The sequence below is a fragment of the Uloborus diversus genome, chromosome 1, assembly GCF_026930045.1.
Source record: "Uloborus diversus isolate 005 chromosome 1, Udiv.v.3.1, whole genome shotgun sequence".
NCBI lineage: Eukaryota > Metazoa > Arthropoda > Arachnida > Araneae > Uloboridae > Uloborus > Uloborus diversus.
Genome location: NC_072731.1, coordinates 59,187,003 through 59,212,338, shown reverse-complemented (window position 1 = coordinate 59,212,338; position 25,336 = coordinate 59,187,003). Strand labels below are relative to the sequence as shown.

General features: G+C 32.3%; 2 protein-coding genes across 4 annotated transcripts in view; one reads left to right on the top strand and one right to left on the bottom strand.

Annotated features, from left to right (window-relative positions):
- LOC129229914 (uncharacterized) overlaps window positions 1–25,336 on the bottom strand; it is a 61,362-nt gene that overhangs the window by 22,341 nt on the left and 13,685 nt on the right. Inside the window, exon 1 of one of the 3 annotated variants that reach the window (XM_054864311.1) lies at window positions 3,433–3,508. The exons of 1 other annotated variant lie outside the window; for it this stretch is intronic. The gene's annotated coding sequence lies outside the window, so the exon portion shown is untranslated. Of the gene's footprint in view, window positions 1–2,181; window positions 2,260–3,432; window positions 3,509–25,336 lie in introns of those variants that run through there. One more of the 3 variants, XM_054864298.1, reaches the window with a different exon arrangement.
- Window positions 2,748–25,336, top strand: part of LOC129229903 (eukaryotic translation initiation factor 3 subunit L-like) — a 77,469-nt gene continuing 54,880 nt past the window's right edge. The window contains 3 exon segments of the mRNA XM_054864287.1: window positions 2,748–2,874; window positions 17,498–17,543; window positions 18,213–18,336. Of these exon segments, the coding sequence (XP_054720262.1) occupies window positions 2,848–2,874; window positions 17,498–17,543; window positions 18,213–18,336 (197 nt within the window). The 5' untranslated portion in view covers window positions 2,748–2,847.

Here is a 25,336-nt window from a genome sequence, read left to right as displayed (position 1 = left end):
GTTATAAGACGCATTGAAAATATTTACAATTACATCTGCTAATTCCTCTGCACATTCAACTAAAATTTTTAGATAAATATTATCTGTTCCCGGAGCCTTAGTCTCTTTAATTTTTTTCATATGAAGTAGAACATCACCAATGGAAAATACAAAGTCCTCAAGCTGTACAATAGCTTGCGTCTTGTTGATGTCAACTGTTGAGATACAGTTATCATTAAAAACACTCGAAAAAAGTTACCAAAATTCAAATGTCAGGTGCCCACCAAGGACAGGGGGGTCATCAGATTGCATCGTTAAAAATTTTAGGTGGAGAGGGGAGGTAATTTGAGAAAGATTTTGCTCTCAGTTTGGGGTGAGGGTCTTGTTCTTGAGAGGGGAGTGCTTCATAGAATTTAGCGAGGTGCACTATCGTCTTTGGAGGGGGGGGCTTATCTCAAATCCTTACTTCTCCTGCCTTATTTCAAATAAAATTATTTAAAAAAAGGCTCTTTTTTCTTTTAAATTGAAACCACGCTGAAAATTTTGCAGACAGATGATGAAGTTCTAAAAGCTTGTCGCAGACAGCTACAAAACTTTTTACCACTAGGGTATCAATTAATGTATGCCTAAGAAAATGTCGTAAGAAGCAGAAAACCAAGAAATTAACTTTTTGTCCTGTCTGCAACACAGATTGTTTTTAATTAGGTAATTCTCTAACAAATTCTTTTACTTTCAAAAAAAAAAATTTGTTTCCTTTAGATAACTATTTAGTGAACTTGTAGCATAAAGGACAGTCTAATCTATGAATAAAATTCAGAGAATTTGCTAGAGACGTACAGAGTCGCACTTTGGCCGAGTACCAAATACTCAGCCTTTCACTACTCGGTCGAGTACCGAGTTTCAATTATGTTTTAAGAAGAACCACCGACACATACGTGACGAATTTTGAATTCATTGGAATAGTAGTATAGACCTCCATGTCCAAATAATAGTTTTTAAAACAAAATTCCAGCTGAAATTTAACTACACATTATTTAAAAGATTTTGTTAGTGTCAATAATTTTTCAAATGAGTTATTTTTTAAATTAAAAATTAACAAATAAATAAATGGTAGGATTAATCTAGTTAAAATAAAAACAAATTATATCAATCTATATACTTCTAGTCCGCAAAAGATAAATAATTTTTAAAAGCAAATGAAGCAATGTTAAAATCACAAATGTGCAGGAGCACTGCAGAATCATGTTTCTGCAGTTCTTGTTAATGCATAACGCATCATTTCTTGTAATGCAGAAGCATGTTTCTGCATTACAAGAAATGACTTTTTCAGTGCATAAAATTTGAGCTAATGAATGTAAAAAAATCTGACTTTTGTCGTATGTCTTTCAATCTATAAGCTTACATTTTGTGCATTGAAAAAAGAATTCCTTGTAATGCCAAAACACATGTCTGCAGTGTTCCTGCACATTTGTGCTTTAAATGTTTTATTTTTTAAGAAAAGGTATTTTTATGCTTCTTATAAATAATTGTGTTTGTGGCAAAAATCCATTTACTAATATAAAAATTTCAAAATCTTTTTTGCTCCATTTTTAATAAATATGTTTCATTAACTTTGGGGCATTAAATTAAAAGATTTACTCCAGCGAAACATAAAAAACTTCATTATTTTCAAATTTTAAATTTGACTTTTTATTTGAATAGTAAACGATTGCAGTAAATTATATGTTTGCACTTTACAGATATTGGCAGAGATGTATTGGCAGAGTACCGAGTACTCAGCAAATTGGCCGAGTACCGAGTAGTTACCGAATACTCGGTACGTCTCTAGAATTAGCCATATGAGTAAGGACTAATTAAAATGCAAGGTTTTCTGCGTCATGTCCGCAACAATGAAATTTTTCTTTAAAAAAAGGAGTTTACATTAATTTTAGCTCGGAATATGCTCTGCTTTATGAAGGGTAATATGTTCTGATTACATAAAAAGAAAAAGCATTCATATTGTTCAAATTTTTGCTGAGTTATGATTACTCAAAGTTTGCAAATGTCAGATCCGCAAAGAGGACAATTGTGGAATCGCCCCCAAACGAGCGTATTTTACTGTAGGTAACTTCAATTTTCTAATATTTGCTAAATCTCCCGCTCGGTTAGCTTAGCCACCAAATTCTTTTTTACAATCACAGTATTTTCTGAAAACAAACTTACTTTTACAATATCCAAGCAAGATCGATCTTCCTTACCGCTTTCTTTTCAAATGACTGCAGCTGATTGTCGAATGTTTTTTCACCGGACTTCCACACGATTGGTTAATTTAGGGTGCGTTCGACGAACCTCACCGGTTAACCAGTAAGTAACCAGTTACTTACCGCAGCGTTCTATGATCAACTGGTTGCCTCACTGGTTGCCATTCTAAGCAGTTGATTGGTTGATTGGAGCACGTGATCATTAGTTGTCACGTGATTAACTAACCGGTCGCTCTCGGTCGTGCTCATCGAACGCAACCTTTATGTGCAAACGGTATGTTCGCCTAGAGCAACCGAAGTATTTTTTTGACATATAATATATTATCTTAACTCGTTAACAAGTTGAATTAAATTAAAGAAATTGCATCCCTGGCTGGTTGATTTTAAGCGCTTATCATTAATGATGTCAGCGGCCGCCTGGTTAGCTTCCGGGTTACCGATTACTTTATTCGAACATACCCAAAGTGTTTTATTATTATTATTATTTATTTTATGGATGCACTAACTGCAAACTTAACTATCGTGCTGCTGCGACGCTGCTGGAGCTTTAACATCGTGTCAATCATTTTAAAGTTTTAAAGAAATATTGGGGACAAAAAATTGAACTCGACGATCTTTAATAAAAGAAATGGAATACGAAGATTATGGCGATGAAGTAAATATTTTTACTGTCTAAAGGGAGCGATTTTTTTTGGCTTAAATGGGGGCTAAATTGGGAATCTAGCGCGGTCGTCTCATTTTTGGCGCAAATAATTATATTTTGGTAACCCTGCTGATTTATAGTAACCCTATGTCAATAGATGTTTCCGTTTGCTTTGTTTAGATTTGCAATGAAAAATACCTCTCGTGCAGGTGCTGAAGTCAAAAAATGACGCTAATGAAGAAAAATCGCCAGATTCCCAATTATCGAAATATCCCTGGCAAGTGAACTCAATTTGCACAAAATACCCACAAATTTGCATATAATATAATACTTCAAAAATATATTAATTTCGTGTAAAAAAGGATAAAGATTTGAACCTTTTTAACAAAATTTTCATTTTATAGACCTGCAAATTTAACCAAAAAGAAGCAATTGAAGTACAACATAATGCATTTTCATATAAAAAACTTGATTCTAATATCAACCCAAATAAGAACAATATTGCTTCTTTTAAGAAAAGAATGTTGAGTTTGGTTTCAAGATGATACAGAGAACAGGGTCGTAACTTACTGCTTAAAGGTTGCCAGACTTTATGGAGGGAAAGTAGCTCATTTTTTTTCTTTTAACTGCTTGTGATCTGTTCCGGTTCTTGCCACCAATGGTTTATTCACTTTTTCTCATCTGGTATTTCTCAGTTCACTACTTGATTGTTGATTGAATGTTCATGAACCAACCTTTTTTTGGGGGTCCTTTAAAAAGACTCCTTTGGGGGGATTCTGGATGCTGGTGAAGAGGTTTGCTTCCTAGCCCCGAAACAGCTCTTTCTGAATTTTGGCTCTTTCTGATTGCTTTTATTCACATGTTGTCCTATTATACTCAAAATAATTTCATTATTTTCTGATTTTTTTTTACCCTCTCTCAGAAGCAAAGTTGTCAAATTGTGTTAATTCTGACAAAAAAAAATGAGATGAAAAATAACTATACATTATCCTTGATCCATTGTTTATACTCGACTTATTGTTGTATTTCTTCAGGAGAAAAGGCTTACTGGGAGTAGCAATTATTGAACTGTAGATACTGCTTAAAGTTGAAATGGAAAAGTATGGGAATGCTGCTTCCTCTCTTAATCTATACTATCGAGTTCAGTTTATTTCATTATCATTTTACTCAAACCAAATATTCGACCAAATGCCAATGTTTATTTTAATAAATATTTAACTATAATATTTGAATTTTACCCTATTTGAAAATTTAAAGTATTAATCAACTTTGGGAAATGAAATAGCATTTCCATTTGACATTGTAAATTTATCTACATTAAGGATAATTTTAATTTAAAATAAATAACTTCAAAAGCATACAAATATTATAAATGGCTAATTTGTCATCTGTAATTCTGCATAAATGGAAAGTTAAATTCTTTACTGAGGTAGAAGTAGCACCATTGCATTATTTGCTATAACTGCTGATCCCATCATGTCCCCACTCTGAAATTTTTAGGATGTATTTATTAAAACATATTAAAAAACATATATTTTTTTCAAAATTTTTAAAAGAAACTAACTTTAAATTTTTTTAAAAAAATATTAAAAAATTTAAGAGAAATATGCATGTGTTGTATGTCAAATTAAAGCTCATGCAATTCTCTTTAAAATCAGCTGTTAACCAACTGTATTGACCCCATAGAACTAAAATTGTAGCATTTTTAAGCACAACAGATGAGTAAAAAAACGTGAGTTTTTACACATTTAAAAAATTAATAACACATTAACCAAAAAAGATAGATTTTTTTTAAAAAGTGGATCTGAATTTAGAATGTCAAACAGTATAATCCCTAAAAGTTTCATGAAAATCTGAGACGGTCATTTTGAGTGATTGGTTGATTTGACATGGAATGACCCGCTATCAAAAATTTGAGTGCAGATTGCTTGATTACAAAAAGTAACAAAAAATTAAAACTGCCTGTTACAGACGTAACTCAGAAAACAGCAAAATGTATACATTGTCATACAATTGCCATTATTCCTGTGACTCATTCATAGATTTCTAAAATTTTCTTTGAAATACTTGTTCTAGAGATTTCAGGCTTTTTAAAACACGTACAGTTTTCATGGATAAAATTTATTGGTTTGTAAAATTTATGATAGAAATTAATATATTTGTTATGGATGTAACATGTCTAATATGCTAATTGCACAAAGCAAATAAAAGCTTTATTATGTTCTTGAGCATGACCCCTTTCCCCCTAAAATAAAATCCTGTATCTGCCCTGCACTAACTTTGGATATACTAATAATTTTTGTTAAGGGAGTACAATGGTTTATATTAAAACATTATTTTGACACTTTAAGTTATATACGATAATAGTTTTCAAAGATTTGGGGAGGTAGGGAGCAGCCCCCTTGCATATAACGCCATGTAAATAAATGTTTAAAAAATAATTCGTGGTGTGTCATAAGAAGTAAAATTAACCAAGGGGAAGTTAAGCAAAAAAAAATACGGGGAAGATTGCGATATGGTAGACTCTTGGCGACTTTTTAAACTGTCGCCAAATTTTTTGGCGCCAAAGCCTAGATGCTATTATTTTCGTTCTGCCAATGAGAAAAAAGGGAAAAAGTATATATTTTTTTTTACTAACCAACTGAAAAACGAATGAAATAGTGTTTTTGAAACAGAATAAAAAAAGTAAACAGTAACTGATTTAAAAAATACTTCAATGCTCAAAAACACTAATTATCAACTAAGAAAACTCTCAAAATTACATTAAAATACTATCAAACTAGAACAATACTCAAAAAAAAAAAAAAACCCATTGGAACAGAGCAATTAATTTGAATAATTTAACTCTCAAAAACACTAATTATAAACAAATCTAAATAAACAAACCCTCAACTAAGAAAACCCTCAAAATTACGTTAAAATACCGTCAAACTGAACTAGGACAATACTCAAAATAATCCATAGGAACCGAGTAATTAATTTGAATAATTTAACTCTCAAAAACACTAATTTATAAACAAATCTAAATAAACAAACCCTCAAAAGTACATCAAAACTACTAAAACTGGATAAATTAAAAAAATCGGCATGAAAACAAATTAACGCATCAGAGTAATAAATTCGAATAATTTAATACTTAAAAACAATAATTATAAACAAATCTGAATAAATAATCACATCAGAGCAATAAATTCGAATAATTTAACCCTCAAAAACACTAATTATAAACAAATCTGAATAAATAAACCCTCAAAAATACATTAAAATAATACTAAAACTAGATAAATAAATTCTACAAAACACGATAAAACGGCAGCAAAGCAATTAACACATCAGAACAGAGTAATTATTTGAATCATTTAGTCATCAAAAACACTTATTATAAACAAATTAACCCTTAAAAATATAATTAAAAAGCATCTAAAACTAGAAGAAAAAAATACTAAAAAACACGACAAAAAAGGCAATAAAACAAATAATCAACCCATCGAAATGGGGTAATTAATGAAAAAATAAGCATTCAAAAACACCATTTTTAACGACACTAGGTTAGTAAAAAAAATATTCTCTCTTTTTCATCGGCAGAAGGAAAGTAATAACGTATAGGCTTTGAGGCCAAAAAATTTAGCAACAGTTGAAAAAAAGAAAAAAAATATATATATATATATATATAATTACACAATATTAAAAATATAAAACGGCATGGTTGCAAAATTACTGTTCCCCATGTGCGGAATAATCCAATAGCATCTGAGCCGCAAAAAAATAAAAAACGACTTAAAAGCATAAATTTAGAATTCAATCAAATATTAGCCTTTATCAAATTCATTATTTTTAGAAAATTATACAAAACAAGGGGGTCATGTAACATGAAACACTATTTATTAACCAGCCGTTTTATGAGAAAAATTACATACAGAATGAAATAAATGAAACACCAAAAAGTGATACTCACAGCTTCCGGGGGATCCATAGGTTTAATGGGGATCTTGCGATCCCATACATTGAAATAAAATAATTAATAAAATACATTCATGATTAAAAAAAATACCACGAGGAAGCGATGCTTCAACGTGGAGCGATTTCCGAGGTGGGATAAAGGGGGCGGAAACCCCCCGGCAGACCGGTTCGGAGAGGGTGAGTAAGGTTGCCGGTGGGCAGTTCTCAAAAGGTGGGAGCAACACAGACCTCAACTTTGAAGCTTCACCACCAAATAACTTTCATTTTAATTAACTCAAAAATTTTTGAATTAAATTATAATACTGTATAGAGACAAAAATTGACATAAATTATGGAAAAAATGCTCTTTAAATGCCCTTAAAAAATATTTTCTTTGCTAAAAGGCGCAATTTTGGACATACCAAAACGTTAACTGAGCAAATGTACCATTAAAGAAAAATTTTTTAAAATTATTTCCATACGTTTCAAAAAAAAATTAAAGGTTTGAATCTTACATTGAATAATTTTTTGTTAATATTTTACACAAATAACAAAAGTAAAGACAGATTATTCACTTTGTAAACGATTTTAGAAAATAGTAAGTTTGAAATTTGATGCATGTCCAAAATTTACGATCTTTACAATGCTATTTTTTGAGAACTAACTATATGATGTTTTCATTTTAAAGATGTTTATCGAGCCTCAGAATCAATTTTTAATTGTTTAAAAGTGTTTTCATAAGCTTTTATGCAGTATCTTAGAAGAAAAATATATTTTTTTAAACGTACATGTGAGATGTCCAAATGGCGTTACGATCTTGACGCCGATAATTCTGTCCATTTATTTATAATTTTTGATGATCTACTGTCTTCTAACCTCAATAAAAAACGTTATTATAATGTTATCTTCTTTAATCCACTGGTATTTTGCATAATTAATATGTTACACATTGAACAATACATAAATTACAGTAGAAACATGGCTGGTTATGATCGAACCAAAAGCCATTTTGCGCTAAAATCGCCAAGCAAACCTCCGTTGGCGACAACACAGTATACCATAAGCTAAAGGTTACCAGAGGGGAATTCCAATTTGACAAATGTAGTTTATCGTCAGCTGTACCAGTTTTGGCGACTTTATCACCCGTGCTAGCAATTTTTTTTTTTTTCCCCGCTTTTATTGTTTTAGAATTCTTTTTCTCTTCTTTCTTTTGGAAACATAATTTAACGATCTCCAAATAGAAATACGAATTTCTTTCTTCAATAATTTTTTTAGACATCATTTTAATTCTTATGACATTAGAAAAAATATTCATTATTAAAACTGATGTCACTTTTTACAATTGCATTATTTTTAATTTGAAGCTTTTTTTAAACTTTGCATCAATTTCTTCAAAATCATTCCAAAACTTTATTATATGTAAGGAGCAGCATGTATAGCCATTCAAGTATTTCATTAATATCCTCTTTATTATTAAATTGCAAAATTTAAAAAGTAGTAAATAAAATTTTCATTGGAAAAGTTAAAAATCAGATTAACAATTGTCAAAAATGGTGAAACTTACGTTATGATGATGTCCAAAATCTGTTACCTACAGGACAACAATGTCCAAAATCTGTTACCTACAGACTGCTGATTTAATTTGCTAATTAACAATTTTTACAAATACCTGCTGTCTTTTCATGTTCATATATTGTGTTCTAGGTATGCATACTATAGAATAAAAGCAAAATTGATGTCAAATTCGAAAATTTTTGAAATTGCTCAAAGTTAACTTTTTTGTTCCCACCCTTTGAGAACTGCTCCGGTCAGAATTCCGAGGAGCAGAGCGGAGCAGGGTTGCCATCGGAAAATCGGTTATCGCCAAAACAGCTCGCGGAGGAGTTGAGTAGGGTTGCTGGTGGGAATCCGGAGGAGCAGGGTTGCAACTGAAAGATTGTTTATCCCCAAAACTTGGCGACGTCGCCAAGAGTCTATCGAATCGCAATATTCCCAAAATACGGAATTCTTCAGTATTTCTTCAAATTTTTAACATGAACAGGAGGGGGGGGGGAGGTCTATAAGCCAAGCTTTTGTTAAGTTATTTTTTCCCATGAAGTGGTGAGTTTTTGGGATACTTTTACAGTTTGAGAATTTTCACTATCTCTCACGAAACATATTAACTGTCCAATTTCTTTTAAAGTTTAGCAGTTACCTTTGATTCTGATTGCTTGTTAATGGAATTGGCACGTTTTTGCCAAAGGTGGAAAAAATGGCTGAAGCTCATCGGAAAAATACATACTGGCCAACATTTGACTAAGTAAATCTTAATCTTGCCTCAAAAATAGATGTGATATGTCTGAAGATTAGATGTAATTAGTTTAATATTTAGTACTTTTAACTCTCGTCTAATTATGTTTTTAAGTTTTAAAACTATAAAATATTCAATTTATCAATGAAACAGTAATCTAAATACTTAAAATATTAGTTTTTTATGGAGAGTAAATGACAAGAAAGTAACTCTAACTTTGGTTTAAACTATTAAACAAAGTGAGAAATTCTTATCTCTAAGTCAATTTTAAATAAAGAAGTAATATCAATTTAGCTATGCTGTCAGAATGATAGAAGTTTGAAGAGAAAAACTATGATTAATATATGTGTAATATAAATCTGAAAAAAAAACTTTCTTAATGAAAATTAAGCAAAAAATGCTTTGGATTACAACTTAGAGATTATATCTGATCAAATATTGATGTTTTTTTGTTTGGTTTATTGACTACATACATTTCGAGTTCGTGTACTTGGTTACAGGACCCATTTATGAACTCACGTCCAATATGACAGATAGCACAATACAGGGACATAGTATAGGACAGAATTTACAGCACAGAGAAGGAAATTACAACCAGGGCACAAGTAGGAATCAAACCCACTACCTCGGGATTCCTACAATGACGTGCCCACCAATTTTGCTTTCGAGGCCCCTGACATTGATGTATTATGTCATATGAAAGGCAAAATAAACAAAAAAAAAACTGGAGTTCACTTGAGTGCCCGCAGTAACGATCGCTAATACTAGAATTGCATCTCATACCAGACAACAGGATCTTCAGGTTTTCATTTAAACATGTTGTTTACTTTAGTTGGTACTAAGCATTTTATTTGTACCGGTTCTGCCCAAATAATGATTATTATTCCACCAAAAATAGCATCATATTGTACATTTAGCCACATTGCATATTGTAATAAGTTGCTTTTTCCAAGAGGTAGTTTTTGTCACCACCACAAGTATTGACAATGAATAGAGTACACTATTTAGACTCTGAAGTATATGTGACTATACCTAAAATTAGAATTGTGTCCCAAGTTTGGAGTGTATTTGCAATTTTTTAACCCATTCCTTGCCCCGGCCGATACAGGATCGGCCACACAGTTTATGTTAATACTGCTCCAGCCGATTCAGGCTCGTCGCAAGAAAATGGTTCCTAACTGCCTTCAACGAACCTGTGTCGTCACAGCGTTTCTAGCAGTTTTTGCCTCGGCCAAATATGTGTCGGCGATCCTTCCAGGGGCAGAACCCTGTTATTGCGCTTCTCTGTTGGGTTCTGGTGCTTTTAGGGGAGTGGTAATCAAGCTCTTTTCCTTAGACAAAAGGAATGTAACTTATAGTATTTCACGAAACTTGTAATTTATTTTATTTTACTAAGATATTAACCTTTCAAGTACTCTAGGATGGGACACGTATAATGCTTTAAATATTCAGGCAATACATTTTTATCTTTTCGTGGAAGTTTTATTTCTTAGCATTCTGGCATTTGATCTCATAATGAGCAAGTGTGAAAATGTTTCCTTACTCATTTTATCAATAATTCTGTGCTTGAATAAAGCAAAGAAACGGAAATATTTTTTTCTTGTTATCAAAGGTCCACCGTCTTACACAAGCATCCTTAACTAAATGTTTCATAATCCTCAAATTTTATAATTTATTTTATGCAATAATATTTTTTTAAATTCTCTTACATATCTTAATTTTGTACGAGTATGTTTTTTTTTAAATTATAATGTGTTTACACGCTTTTTAATTATTTATACTATTTTTTTTTTTTTTTTTTTAAATGATGATATTTTCAAACTTAAATTATAACTTTTTATATTCGCGGCACCCTTTGATGGATTTTTAGTGATACGGTTTTGAATATTTTTAATATCACAAACAAAAATTATGAAGACCGCATTGACTATACGTAATAGTTGGCCATGAAAAAAAATATATATATATACTACAGTACAAATGAAATTATAATATCTTGAATTCTTTTCGCTTTACTCATACGAAACGAAACATTCCTTTTCTCCCTTTCTTTTTCAGATTTTATTTATTGTTTTAAAATGGCTTCAATGTTTTAATTGCACCATCTTTTATGAGATTTTAAAAATAGAAATAAAATATTTGATTTCTTTTCAATAATCAAATTGCCTTAGTTAGTAAATAATCCTATGAAACTAGCTAAAATTTATCCAAGTATGTTTAAAAAAAGAAAAACAATCCGACTCGATTTCAAGCAAGATTTTCTTTTTTTTTCTTCTGAAGACATGTTCCCAAATACAAGCAGTAAAGCTTGCTTTGAAATTCCTTTCTGATTCAAACTGTTTTGTTGAAAGAAAATAATGTGAAAGGGTTGACCACGAGACAGCAAGGGGGACACCTGCTTAGGGATTAGACCTATCCCAGGCTGTCTCTGTTATTCCTCTCTCAGCTGGGGGCTTTTAGTTGCTTGCACAAAAGTATCCTTTAGGGAAATAGGGGATTAGCCACAAGTTTTGATCTTTTGTAATCATTTATCTTTAAACTACTTCCCACGCTTGAGCAACTGATATCTGGACACTCAGAAGGGATATTAAAGTCAGAGTTATGATAAAAGAACCGACCGGCTCTGTGTTCATTGGTCGTTTTGAAGGGACACAATACAGTAGAACCTCCCTTAAGGGACACCTCTATTTTAGGGACATTTTCTCTGGTCCCAGTCCCTTTAAATAGGGACCTCCATGTATTTGCCTCTAATTAAGGGACACTCTATTTAAGGGACAGTCACAGAGAAAAAAAATGACCAAAAATTATGTATAAATGCATAAAAAAAAGTAAATTTACTGGAATTCAAGTACACCTTTTCCTCTAAAAATTAATTGAAGAGAGTTAAACATTAACATATAACATATGTTAATGAAACAAGCATATAATGTAAAAGTCTTGCAGAAAGTTACATGCATGATTTACCCACCCAGATAATTAATCAAGTAGGCTCAAGGACAAGGAAGAGGGCACAGAAACTGACTAGCTTTTAATATAAAAATTGAAATGTGAACACTTTGTAATTCACGATGTTTTGCATTGTAAATTTCATGACATGAACAAAATTCATGCAATGAATTACTTCAAAATAATTGCTTTATGCGGCAAAGTTTTGGACTTACCAAATATTTGACTTGAATAAAATTAATAAAAACTAAAAAAAAATCAGTTAGTGTGAATCTTATTTAGTTGTGTGTGAAAAATGTATAGTATTTAATCTTAAATGTTAATAGTTTGTTAAAACCTCTATTTAAGGGACATAATGTCTGGTCCCATTAGTGTCCCTTATTGAGAGGTTCTACTGTATATCAAAAGGAACCGAAGAATACTTTTTATCCTCTTAGAAAATCATTCCCACAGTTAAAGCGTTTTTGTCCAATTCCCATGCTCACAGGTTGGATCGATCAAAGAATGTTTTGTTGAGCCCTTTTGAGAGATATATCTTCTTGCATTTAACAGTTTTGATTTCTTAAGGTTATAAAAACACCAAAAAAATGATATACTGAGATAAAAGTAAAAAAAGAAAAATAAATCAATAAAATAATTAGTGTTATAAAAATAATTGCGTTTCGTCCTATCCTCTATTGTTTATTATTTTCCCGTTATTTACTGTGTAAATTTAATGAATATTTTAGCACATATTAGCAATCTCTTATTTTATTGCAATACTTTACCTAAAAATTAATAAAGCGGAGTGATTTTTGAATGCAAGCTCAACAGCAAAAACAACATTAAAATCCCAATAGCAAAATGGGGAGAAAAGTGCTGTTACAATGTAGCAAAAAGCAACTCCGTTCGTTATCTGCAGCATGAACGTTAAGGGGTTTCGGGCTGGTTATGGAATGGGTTAAATATATAAATAAATAAGTGAAACTGGCTTAGTGTTATTAAGTGAAGATGAATGCACAAATAATGCTCTAGTACATAGCCAAGAAGCGTAACAAAAATTCAATTCAAAATGCTGCTCAGTTAACGTAGATAATCAAAATTATTTCCATGTGTAAAAATCATATTTTGTCGAAGTTTGAAAAGTAATTCAACTTGCCTATATAACTACAAAGCAGTTAAGTTTAATATGAAAATGTCCCAGTTAGGACGGAGTCCCAAAAATGGTAACTTGGCTATAGTAACACGTAGGATCTGCTGTCTATCTCATATATTCTCAAAACCTTTTTTTATTCAGTTTAGTAGTAAAAAATACTGCTGCTACCAATACAAAGCTAAATAATAATAATATCAATAACTTTAAAAGCGAAGCATTAAGGCAAAGTTGCTTGAAAAACTTATTGTAAGAGGCACGACTGGCGTGGCAGACATGACGAAGTTAAATGTTCTATATTTCACTCAAATCGTAAATTTATTTTTCAATCTTTTTATGAATTGTTTCTTTTGGCATTTAGAAAGAGAAAATAAAGTGTCAATGATTTTTATCAAGAAGGTTTTCTTTAAAAGAAAAAAAATATACTTCTTCTGTGACAGACATGACATGAAGACTGACCCCCAAGTTTGGGGGAGAAAGCAAAATAATTAAACGGTTTCCTGTAAAAATTTAGGAAGAAAATGAACCAATCTTTCAAATAAATATGCTTGTTAAAAATAATCTGTGATATTTACATGCATCAAGGACCATGAAACTAGAAGTTAAAATAACAGATTTTAAGTTTCCAGATAAGTCTTGGAGTAATTAGTTCTAAATAATTATTTATAAAATTATTTTATCATACTTTGTTACATTCTTAAAATTTGACTTATTTTCTATCAACTAGAAAAAAACAGTTGATTTAGTTTGAATTTAAAAAAATGATGACTATGTCACATTTTCATCGAATTTACCTTAATTCTATTTTTATTTGCTCAGTTTCGAAAAAAGGTCTGACCCCCAGTTACAGACATCAAAAAATCTGATGATACCCAGGAACAGACTTGAAGATGAAAGGATGATCAATAGACAAATTCCCCTTCTCTTCAAAATTCGTAAAAGCTCTTTATTTTTAGAACTAAAGCCTTATTAAATCAAATGAACATGAAACACCAACTGACCTCATGGTTGCTGTTCATAACCTTCTACCACTGCCTTGTAAATACGAACTAGCTCCAGCATCTGTTTTACTTGCCCAAAAGGATTATTATTTAAATCCAAACTTATGACTCTGTTGCTGGTGACCTTACACTACTCCTTATTTAAATTAGTTTGTAGAACAGTAAGGCTAATGTAATGTCATAAGATTTGTGAAAATTTGAAAACTAGCAAAATTTAAATCTGAGTGTTTTCTTTTACGCTAACATTTCTTAGAATGTGATAAAACCAATGAGTAACAATTTGAATTAACTATGTTACTAGAGTCGAACCTCGTTATCACGACACCTCTGGGACTGTCAACAAAGTGTCATTATCGCCGGTAGTGTTCACTCTAGGAGAAAAAAGGGCAGGGTGCTGGCCTTTGAAAGGGGCACTTTTTTAAAAAAGGGCACTATTTCAATGCGGGGTCCCCCCATCCAAGACCAATGATGCACCACTCAAAAAGGACTGAGCGCCCCCCCCCCCCCCAAAAAAAAAAAAATTAAGAGGAGAAATAACACTTAAAACACTTTGCAAAAATTCAAACAATCTAGTCTGCACCATGACCTCCCCCCCCTCCTTGATCGCCGTCACTACTGACTTTAGTATTAAATATGATTTCATCCTGAAAACGCACTTGTGTTCAGAATAGGGTTAGCTCATCCCCCCCCCCCCACACACACACAAATGCCAACTAAGCTAAGCACATTTTCCACACTCCAAAAGAACATTTAGCTAATGCTGAAACTTGGCTTTGGGTGTTTTTGAACACTTTTCAGGCCATAATTTTAACTACCTATAAGAGTAAAAAAAAATTCTATGCATTTCAAAACCCTTTGAATTTCAATTTAAGAAGTACAGTATTTAATTACTGATCCCCCCTTCCTACCAAAGAAACTGCCTAGTAATGTCATTGTGCCATTAAGTATTTTAGTAGACATCAAAATTGTGATGAGTGTAAATTCTCCTTTTTTTTAAATATATTACACTTCAAATAGAATAATTAACTTAAGATACTGTGTGCAGTGCTTCAAAAATGCAGTGGTAGCAAGTTGCAAAACTAAAAAGATTTTATTTGAGCTCTATTTCCTAGTCTTGGAGTTGTTCAAATTCATAACACAAATGTGTTGGTATGAGCTCCTAAATGCAATGCATAAGCAGCTTGGGCCAAGCTAAAGTTTTTATCTCAGACAATTTTTGAAAATTTAATATTTAGGCATTTTAATTTTGTGATTTTTTTAAAAATCAATTGTATAATATTTATGAATGAAAAAGAAACAATGCAAGATTATTTCAGTTAGAAAAAAGCACAAGTAAGTCAAAAGTATGCTTTTTATTATGTCAATATGTGTTTTAAATAATCTGTTATATGAATCATATACAAAGATAATAAAAATACTTAGCAAAATGGAAAAAATTGAATGAACGTCCTGTCAATGCAATGTTTCCATTTCAAACCGGTTTTTTTTTTGGGGGGGGGGGGTTAAAAATCCAAGAATACAGTTGCATTTTAGCCCAGTAAGCTTTGTACTATGTTCTTCTTAGGAAACAATCAGAAAGTTAACTTTCACACAGTTGCTACACAATCACTTGCAAAGTGCTAAAATTAGCTAAGCCTAATTTCCACGTGCAGACGGAAAACGGACACAAAGGGCTGAAATGTTAGGAAATTGTCCTATTCCTTTTCTCAGTTGATTCTCAGAAGATCAAGGATGGGAATGAATGAAACAAAGATCTCTCCCTTCCCAGAAGACCCCACTCCTTCCCACAACCTTTCAAAAACCAACCCTCAGTTGAAGGGAAGAACATGCCTTTGTTTCCTACCGATAAGCCTCTTTGAATTCTGAGAATCTCATCCCTTCTTCCCCTAGGTATTTGCTTTCCCTTTTGTTTATGGGGCTGTTTTCAGGGTGAAGTTCTGGGAACAAGGATAAGACATGGGCGTTTTTGCAGAGGATCACTGGACAAATAAAATTGCCCTGATATTGCGGTAGGTCGAAATTGTGGTTGAGGCATCTTTTTAAAAACAAAAGGTGCAATTTCTTATTTTTGAAAAGAGCAGGGCGCATTTCGCGATCTAAAAGAAGGGCAGGGCGCTGCACCCTTCAAAAACGGCCTAGTGGGAACACTAATAGCCGGAGCGACGTCATAACCGGATAGTTTAAAATTCATTATTAAACATTAGTTCACAATAAAATTAGATTTAATGAAAAAATTAATATTGTTTATGCTTTCAAATAGATTCAACTAATGTAAATTTAAGTTATTGGTGAACATAACAAAAATTATTTTTAAAAAAAACTTCATTTTTTTTTTTTTTAATTCTATATTACTTTTCAATAAATGTTTGCTAAACTTACGAATAACATTTTTAACACTCTTCCTTTCCACAAAATTATCAGCAAGAAAGAAACCAATTCAAGACTTCACTTTTTTCCCCAATTTGATTCGATTTTAATGGCCTAGCCCCACATTTCAAAGGTGAAAAAACCCTTTCTAATTCTTTTATCCACTTTAGAGTTATGTGTCCCCTTTCAATATAATGAGGAGCTCTTATCTCTTTTTCTCTCATGGGAGAAGCTTGTAGTGACCATCTACAGCTTAGCTTAAAGTAGCTATGATCTTTTTCTTCTCCTGCTGTTTCTCTCGTCCAGTATTACAATCCACCCACTTTGAATTCCTTTCCATTGTCCCTCTTGTCAAAGTGAAACCTGTACCTTTCAGAACTTATCTACTCGTCCCACACCATTTTTGAGGTGTCATGCCTGATCAAATCTCTTGTCTGAGTCTGAAGTTTCTACATTAAACATTTCCCGATGTTTTCATTATTTTACAGAAAATTTTTCAATTGCAAAGAAATATTTGAACCATTCAGCTCAAAGTGACATCGTAACCAGAGTTGCCCAAAAAAAAAACTGCCGTAAAACACGGAGCCACTTAACATTAAAACTGTATGGCATTCGGGACTTTGAAAAAGTGACGTGACATCCGGAGTGTCGTGAAATCCGGGTGTCGCAATAACGAGGTTTGACTGTATATAGTTAACTTTCAATCATTATGTAAGTAATACATTTTTACCAATTATAGAACATGCACAGAGGTATTTTAAGTTATTTAAATGTTTGTTCGGTGAATGTTGAATGTATTCAACCGAACTAAAGATTTGGCTGTCTCCCAAATATGCAGTATACCGAATACCTACTGAGTACTAACCGAATATTCGGTGCATCTTTATCCTTTGGTTTTTTGTTAATGTGATTTGCTCATATGAAAAAAAGTCTTATGTTATTTTTTTTTCGCTCTTTCAGTATGATCAGTATGGATATCACACTCATGATCTGGATATGCATGGGGGTGAGTAGTAGTGTTTTCCTTTGGCATGATATATGTGTTTTACCTAAATCTTGGAGTGTTTAAGTACTTCTAAGGAGAGGAACTTATCTTTCTAAGTGTAACCCTTTGAGAAATCTTTCTTCAGCTTATTTTACTAAGCAATAAAATCAGAAACTCCATATTTTTTAAGGCTCAGGGCAATCCTGGCAATAGGAACCTGGATTTGGTAATTCAAAGCCAACATCAACTTGTTTAAACTTGTTACTATCTCATGCAGTTTTTTTTTTTTTTTTTTTGTGCAGTGCATTTCATAGAAAAGTTCTTTTGCGCTGGGCCATTTGGGTAGTTGTGTTTTAATGTGTACTTAAATCTTGGAAATTGTTAGTTTCTTTAAAGTTTGACCGTCAGTAAAGTGTAGAATTTAATAAAGTGGTAAAGTGTGGGTGTGTCTTTTGGCAAGCCCACCATTGCTTTTCGAGTGCAAAGATTCTTTACCTATAATTAACGTGTTTTCATTACTGATAATTAAGTGTATGATATTAACTCATCATTTATTAATGGTTGTAGACTGTGTGTAGTTTTAGACTGTCATTACTTTTGCAATGTGATGCCATTACTAATTAGGTTAACTATGCTTTTTCAGAATTTGAATTTTTTTTTAAGTAAAATTTCCCTGTTTCCATAAAATAGATTATGAAAGACAAGTTGCTGAAAGTTACAAAGTACCTGAAGTTGTGCGAAATTTTTTGGTGTACTTAGCAAAAGCAATTAATGAAGGAAATGTTTATGAACTCCAAAGCATGTATGAGAATAGGTAAATGGTTTTTATGTTTGTTAATTTTCCTAATTTAAATAAATTCAGCTTTGTATAGAATTAACAAGCTGTGCAAGAACAACATTCATTTGAAAAATTGCTGTAGAGCTGATATGTATTTATTTATATTTATTTATTTGTGTGTGTGTGAATATTTTAGAAAGTGTAAGAGAACTTTAAATTACTTTATTTTGTATTCATCAACAATAAGCTAGGAAAGACTCAATTCTGAAGTAAAAAAATTGGTTAGAGATCTTTCTAAAATCAGAAAGATACCCGATCCTAACTTTAACTTTACTAAAATTTTACTTAAGGCTTTTTTTTTTCTTATGTTATTTAAACTCATTTAACTTGTGTTTGTTGTGATGGTAATAAAAATCTTAAATCTGAAAATCACAATAGAGCAAGGGTTCTTAACCTTTTTTATCCATGTACCCCTTTTTGTGTATCATTAAGGTACAAACCCTCTTAAAAAAACTTTTGTTTCATGAAGATGCATTAAATTTTTAAAAGTTTAAATACTGAACTATTACAAACTAATTGCATACATAATGTAAATTGAAAACAAAAAGATAATTCTAATGAATGTTTACTTGAAGTTTTTTGACTCATAGGGAAAATTGAACAAGTTTCAGGAAGTAAGTAGTCCAAATGCTGGGCTTATTATTATTATTATTATTTCTTACTTTCAAAGCCCATCAAAATTTGACTAGCAATATACAGCATAGTCATATACAGCCACAAATCATTCATAACGTTAAGCTTGTCCTTGTTGTGTGAACTTTGAAAAACGTTTTCTGCAACCAACAACCAAGGTCTGAAAAAATGCCATCATAACTTTTTTCTCTACAGCAAAAACAAATGAAGAGACTACAAATAATTATGAACTAAAAAGAACTCTACTTTAGGAAAGGGATTCAATTTATTGCTCCATTGTTCATGAAAACTATTTAAAAGAATAAGATTGCAGACTTATGAAAGTTATTCAACATTGACAAAAGAACAATAAAAATTGTTCAATGTAACTGTACCTTGTGATTTCATTACAGAATTTGTAGAACTATAGGTGCTATTTGTTAGTCACAAATTTAAAAAAAAATATTAATCGCAATAAAAGTTATCAAGACCAGTCCAATGTGCCCCATGAACCAAATAGCCCCAGCTGCCCCTACACAAACCATTGGTTAAAAACGACTGCAATATAGATTGAAACAGTTGTAGCTTTGACAAAACAACTCCCCTTTGATAAATACAGTCGAACTCGCTTATAGAGAGCTCTGATTTAACCAGGAAATTAAACAGATTTAGTTGGTACAATGTTAAGTCCATGGGAACAAAACTCGCTTTTAACAAGCAAACCCCGCTTAAAGTGAGCAATATTTTTGTCATTCATAAAATGCCTGTTGATTTCTTCCTCGGAAAGAATTATTCTATTTTTGGAAAAACTCCTTTAACATTTTGAATATAATCATATGTTACATATAAGACATAAATCATGAGAACAAGTGATGATAATACGGCCTTTTTTGAAATTTGTAGCTTAGAGGAGTATTTAAAATTTATATATTTGTTGAAGAGAATGTTATCATTTTCGAGATATATCGGGTGAGTGCAAAGGTTCGTGCGGAGTTTGTGAAAGAAAGTCATACAGTGATTAGGCAAGTAAAACTCTTTATTCAATCAATGAAATATTCTCCATCGTTGTCTATAATCTTCTTCCAACGTTCTGGCAGCATACTTATGCCCCGATCATAAAAACTACGTGGTTTAGATTCGAAGACACGACGTTTTGTAAGACATTCAAAGAGTAAAGTTTTTTTCCATTTAAATGATTTTGCAATGCCCGGAATGAGTGATAATCCGATGGTGCGATATCAGGAGAATATGGTGGATAGGACATCCCATTTCAGGCTGTTCAGTTTGCGTAGCGTCTGTCTTGAAACGTATGGTCTAGCATTATCTTGATAAAAGACTACGCCTTTGCGATTTCACAAACTTGGACGTTTCCGTTTGATTTCTCGATTCAGATTAGTTAATTGACGACAGTACTTGTCCGAATCAACCGGCGGGGAGAAACTCAAAATAAATTATACCCTTGCAATCCCACCAAACACAGAGCATCACCTTCATCGGGTGCAAACTGGCCTTTGCCATTGCGTCACCATATTCACCTGCCTGTTTCCGTGTGCGTTTGCGCTGAACGTTGTTGTACAAGACCTATTTTTCATCTTCCGTCACTAATCTGTCCAAAAACGGCTCGTTTTTGAGCCGCCCGAGTAAAGATACGGCAGCAGAAATTCGCTGAATTTAATCGCCGAAAAGCGGTTCATTGGTCAACGTTAAGTGCTGTAGCAACTTCCTCTGTTGAAATTCGCGGAGTATTCTGAATTAAAGAACGCAAAATGTCGTCATCAATGTCGGAAGGTCAACCTGAGCGTGGCTCGTCTTCCAGCTTAAAATCTCCGCAACGAAATTTTGCAAACCATTTTTCCACAGTTCGTTTAGCTGGTACTTGATCTTGATAAACGTCTTGAATGTCTTTTACAGCTGCTGCAACGTTTATTCCCTTCCGAAACTCGTAAAGCAAAACATGCCGTAAATGCACTTTATCAACACTCATTTTAAAAGTAATCTTTCTCGAAGCAGTTTGTATCTGCACAAATTATTTTGATGGGAATGAAAGCTGCACACATTACGCCCGTTCTAACGCCATCTATTGCAACTCCGCACGAACTTTTGCACTCACCCAATACTTCCAATGCTATTGTAGCTGAAAGTCAAGAGAGCAGAGGTCGAAATTAGCATCAGCTACTTAGGTGCCATTGGCAACCAATATTTTTTTTCTTAGGTGCCGTTATGCTTCACTTGGTTGCAATTTGCAAATGCGTTCAATAACATGCTGAAATTTATACTAAACTATAATATGCATGAAAACAAGCTGATATATATGTACAATGCATTAAAATAATGCATTTTGGAATCACCTGCTAAGTTTATACAAGTACCATAATTACTATTAACTTAATTTAGTGACATAAAACCAAAAAAAAAAAACAAATTCTAGATTTTAAAAGTATTAAAAATATTGACAAGATCCAAAAGGATTGCAATCTCGAACACGATACGCAATTTTCCACAAAGTACAAGTTTAGTGTTGGAATGATTTCGAAAATAAATTTATTCATTAAAAAGAAAAACAAACGCAGAAAATAAATTAATCTGAAGTGGCATGCGACTAATTGTCAAAAAATATTAATATATTTACAAGATGCAAAAGGATTGAAAGGTCAAAAGCGAGAATACACTTCCCGCAAAGCACGTGCTCATTGTCCGCGTGTTTTGAAAAAAATAATATATTATAAATTAAAATAAAAAAGAAAATAAGCTAACCTAAAGGTAGCATATGTAAAAACAAATTTTAGATTTTAAAAGTATTAAAACATTGACAAGATGCAAAAGGATTGCAATCTCGAACACGATACGCAATTTTCCACTAAGTAAAAGCAGTTTAGTGTTGGAATGATTTTGAAAATTTTTTATTCATTTAAAAGAAAATCAAACGCAGAAAATAAGTTAATCTGAGTGTCATGCGACTAATTGTCAAAATATTAATATATTTACTTACAAGATGCAAAAGGATTGAAAGGTCCAAAACGAGAAATTTCTCACAAAGCACGTGCTCATTGTCCGCATGTTTTGAAAAAAATAATATATTATAAATTAAAATAAAAAAGAAAATAAGCTAACCTAAAGGTAGCATATGTAAAAATAACTTCTAGATTTTAAAAGTATTAAAACATTGACAAGATGCAAAAGGGTTGCAATCTCGAACACGATACGCAATTTTCCTCAAAGTACAAGTTTAGTGTTGGAATGATTTTGAAAATAAATTTATTCATTAAAAAGAAAAACAAACGCAGAAAATAAGTTAATCTGAAGTGGCATGCGACTAATTGTCAAAAAATATTAATATATTTACAAGATGCAAAAGGATTGAAAGGTCAAAAGCGAGAATACGATTCCCGCAAAGCACGTGCTCATTGTCCGCATGTTTTGAAAAAAATAATATATTATAAATTAAAATAAAAAAGAAAATAAGCTAACCTAAAGGTAGCATATGTAAAAACAAATTTTAGATTTTAAAAGTATTAAAACATTGACAAGATGCAAAAGGATTGCAATCTCGAACACGATACGCAATTTTCCACTAAGTAAAAACAGTTTAGTGTTGGAATGATTTTGAAAATTTTTTATTCATTTAAAAAAAAATAAGTTAATCTGAGTGTCATGCGACTAATTGTCAAAATATTAATATATTTACTTACAAGATGCAAAAGGATTGAAAGGTCCAAAACGAGAATAAATTTCTCACAAAGCACGTGCTCATTGTCCGCATGTTTTGAAAAAAATAATATATTATAAATTAAAATAAAAAAGAAAATAAGCTAACCTAAAGGTAGCATATGTAAAAATAACTTCTAGATTTTAAAAGTATTAAAACATTGACAAGATGCAAAAGGATTGCAATCTCGAACACGATACGCAATTTTCCTCAAAGTAAAAGTTTAGTGTTGGAATGATTTCGAAAATAAATTTATTCATCAAAAAGAAAAACAAACGCAGAAAACAAGTTAATCTGAAGTGGCATGTGTCCAATTGCCAAATAATATTAATATATTTACAAGATTCAAAAGGATTGAAAGGTCAAAAGCGAAAATAAACTTCCGGCAAAGCACGTGTTCATTGTCCGCATGTATTGAAAAAATAATATGTTATAAATTAAAATAAAAAAGAAAAAAAGCTAACCTAATCGTAGCATATGTAAAAATAACTTCTATATTTTAAAAGTATTATAATATCGGCAAGATGCAAAAGTATTGCAATATCAAACACCGGAACTATTATTCCGAGAAGAACGTGTTCAGTATTGAAAATTGCATTTATGATGTGTTTTGAAAAACAGTTAAGCACAATTTAATAAATATCTTTAAAAATAATAATAAAAATAATAAAAACGAATGAACCGCCTGCACTAATCAACAAGAAAACTACTTATTGTTTCGAATCTTGCAGTAGGACAACCATCGATGAATCCAGTATCTTCTTTTTTTCCAAAATCTTTACAGACTTTACATACCATCAGGTCTTCACCCGTTCTTTCCAACCACGGAAACTGCTTTTGCCACTTGATGAAAGTTGCAGCGTTGACACTTTTCCGTGTACATTTATAAGTCGTATCTACTTCGTCATTATTTTTTTCTATTTCGACTTCATCGGCAATCCTTGGCCGTTTATTTCCGCTAGTATTTAGTGGCGTAAAATATGACTTTAAGTTACGTTTACTCATATTTTCAACAAATAAAAAATGATGGTAGCGATGATTTAAAAAAAAAAAGAAAGAAAAAAAGATGAGCGAAATCCTGTGGGAAAAAAAGGAATCCTCGTGCTCGCCGTGCGTTCGTGTTACGACGGGGGGTCGAACTTGAAACATGAAAAAGATCAGACTATCTGCTCAAACAACCCTGAGATGAGTCCGGTTTTGGAGGGGTGGGGCGATCGGGGGTAAACAACACTAAGGGAACAAAGGGGAGAAAAGATTACTCCAGAAAGAGGAGGAATGGAGGGGTGTGCTTGCAATGACACTGGCTTCTACAGTTCGCGGGCGAAGGTGGGGGGGGGGGGATTGTTCAAGCTTTTCCGACTGAAAGCGATACTTCCAGGAAATTTTACGCGATCGCAACGCACGCAGATGTTTTTGGAGACAAATCTTCCGAAAGTGAAAGCTTAGTAGGGGGGAAAGCTAGGCGTCACAGTGACGACTACGTTTCAAATCGCGGTCGTCAAAATGAAATTTACAGTTGCAAAATACGACTAACGACCGCTAATTTCGAGCACTGCAAGAGAGAGAAAAAAAAAGAATGAAAGTGACTGCCATAACGACAAATGTGAAGAATTAGAAATTAAATAGCCCTCGACATACTTGACTTCTAAAGTGCAGAAAAACTAAAAACTATTTTGAAGCCTCGGATGCTGATGAAGATGTTTTTCAGACCCCACATTTCTCGAAAACAAAAACAAGACAATGAGCCAGTTTAAATCAAATAACCAACTTCTTTGGTATTGTAAAAAAATATAAAAATAAAAAAAAACAAGCATGTATACATTTTTATGATTTTTTTTTACGAGCACTCGGGTATAATGATCAAATATTGCAGTCCCTCCATGCTCCTCATAAGAGAGTTTGACTGTACTAAAATCGAGAATTTCTTTTGTTTTTAATCAATTAATACAAAGACTTTTGTATTTTTAAACATTAGCTGCCGCTCAGACAGACTGAGTGTCTTATAAATGACAAGGGATGCAAAGTTTCTAACAGCTACTGAATTAAAATTTAATGAGATTGGGGGAGGTTGTGCTTTTTACCTAGGCCCGCGCTAGTCCTGGTCAGCGATGTTGTGCGAATGTCTCTTGAGCTGCTTTATCAGGAGTGGCGTTCGAGGAAAATATAGTTAATACTTGGTGTGAGGTTTTGCAGACAAATACAATACGGAAAGCAATACATTTGACATTTAATTTTTTTTAATGTAAATATTTAATTTTTGATTACAGTATATGTTTTTGCTTAATATCTTGAAGTTATTTTGAGTTCAGTAACTCTTCTGACATGCTAATGTGCATTGAAAAAAGAAAATATTTTAAATATCTAAGTTAACACTGCTATAATTGGTGAAAAAATTGCACAGCAAAAAATACCTTTAAAATGCTTCTAACATAATTGTTGTTGATTATGATCTAAAATGGCCCCCTGAATCCAAAAATGGCCACCATTTCTCCCCATCACGTCCCACGTTTTGGAAATGCCGCCCACCAATTTTTTTCAGTTATCGACAGTTTCATGCCATTATTTTTATTTGGAGGGGAAGAGAACATTATATATTAGCCATTAACACTCTTCTGAGGACCTAGAGAGGTGCAAGTTCAAAAACATGAACATTTAGAC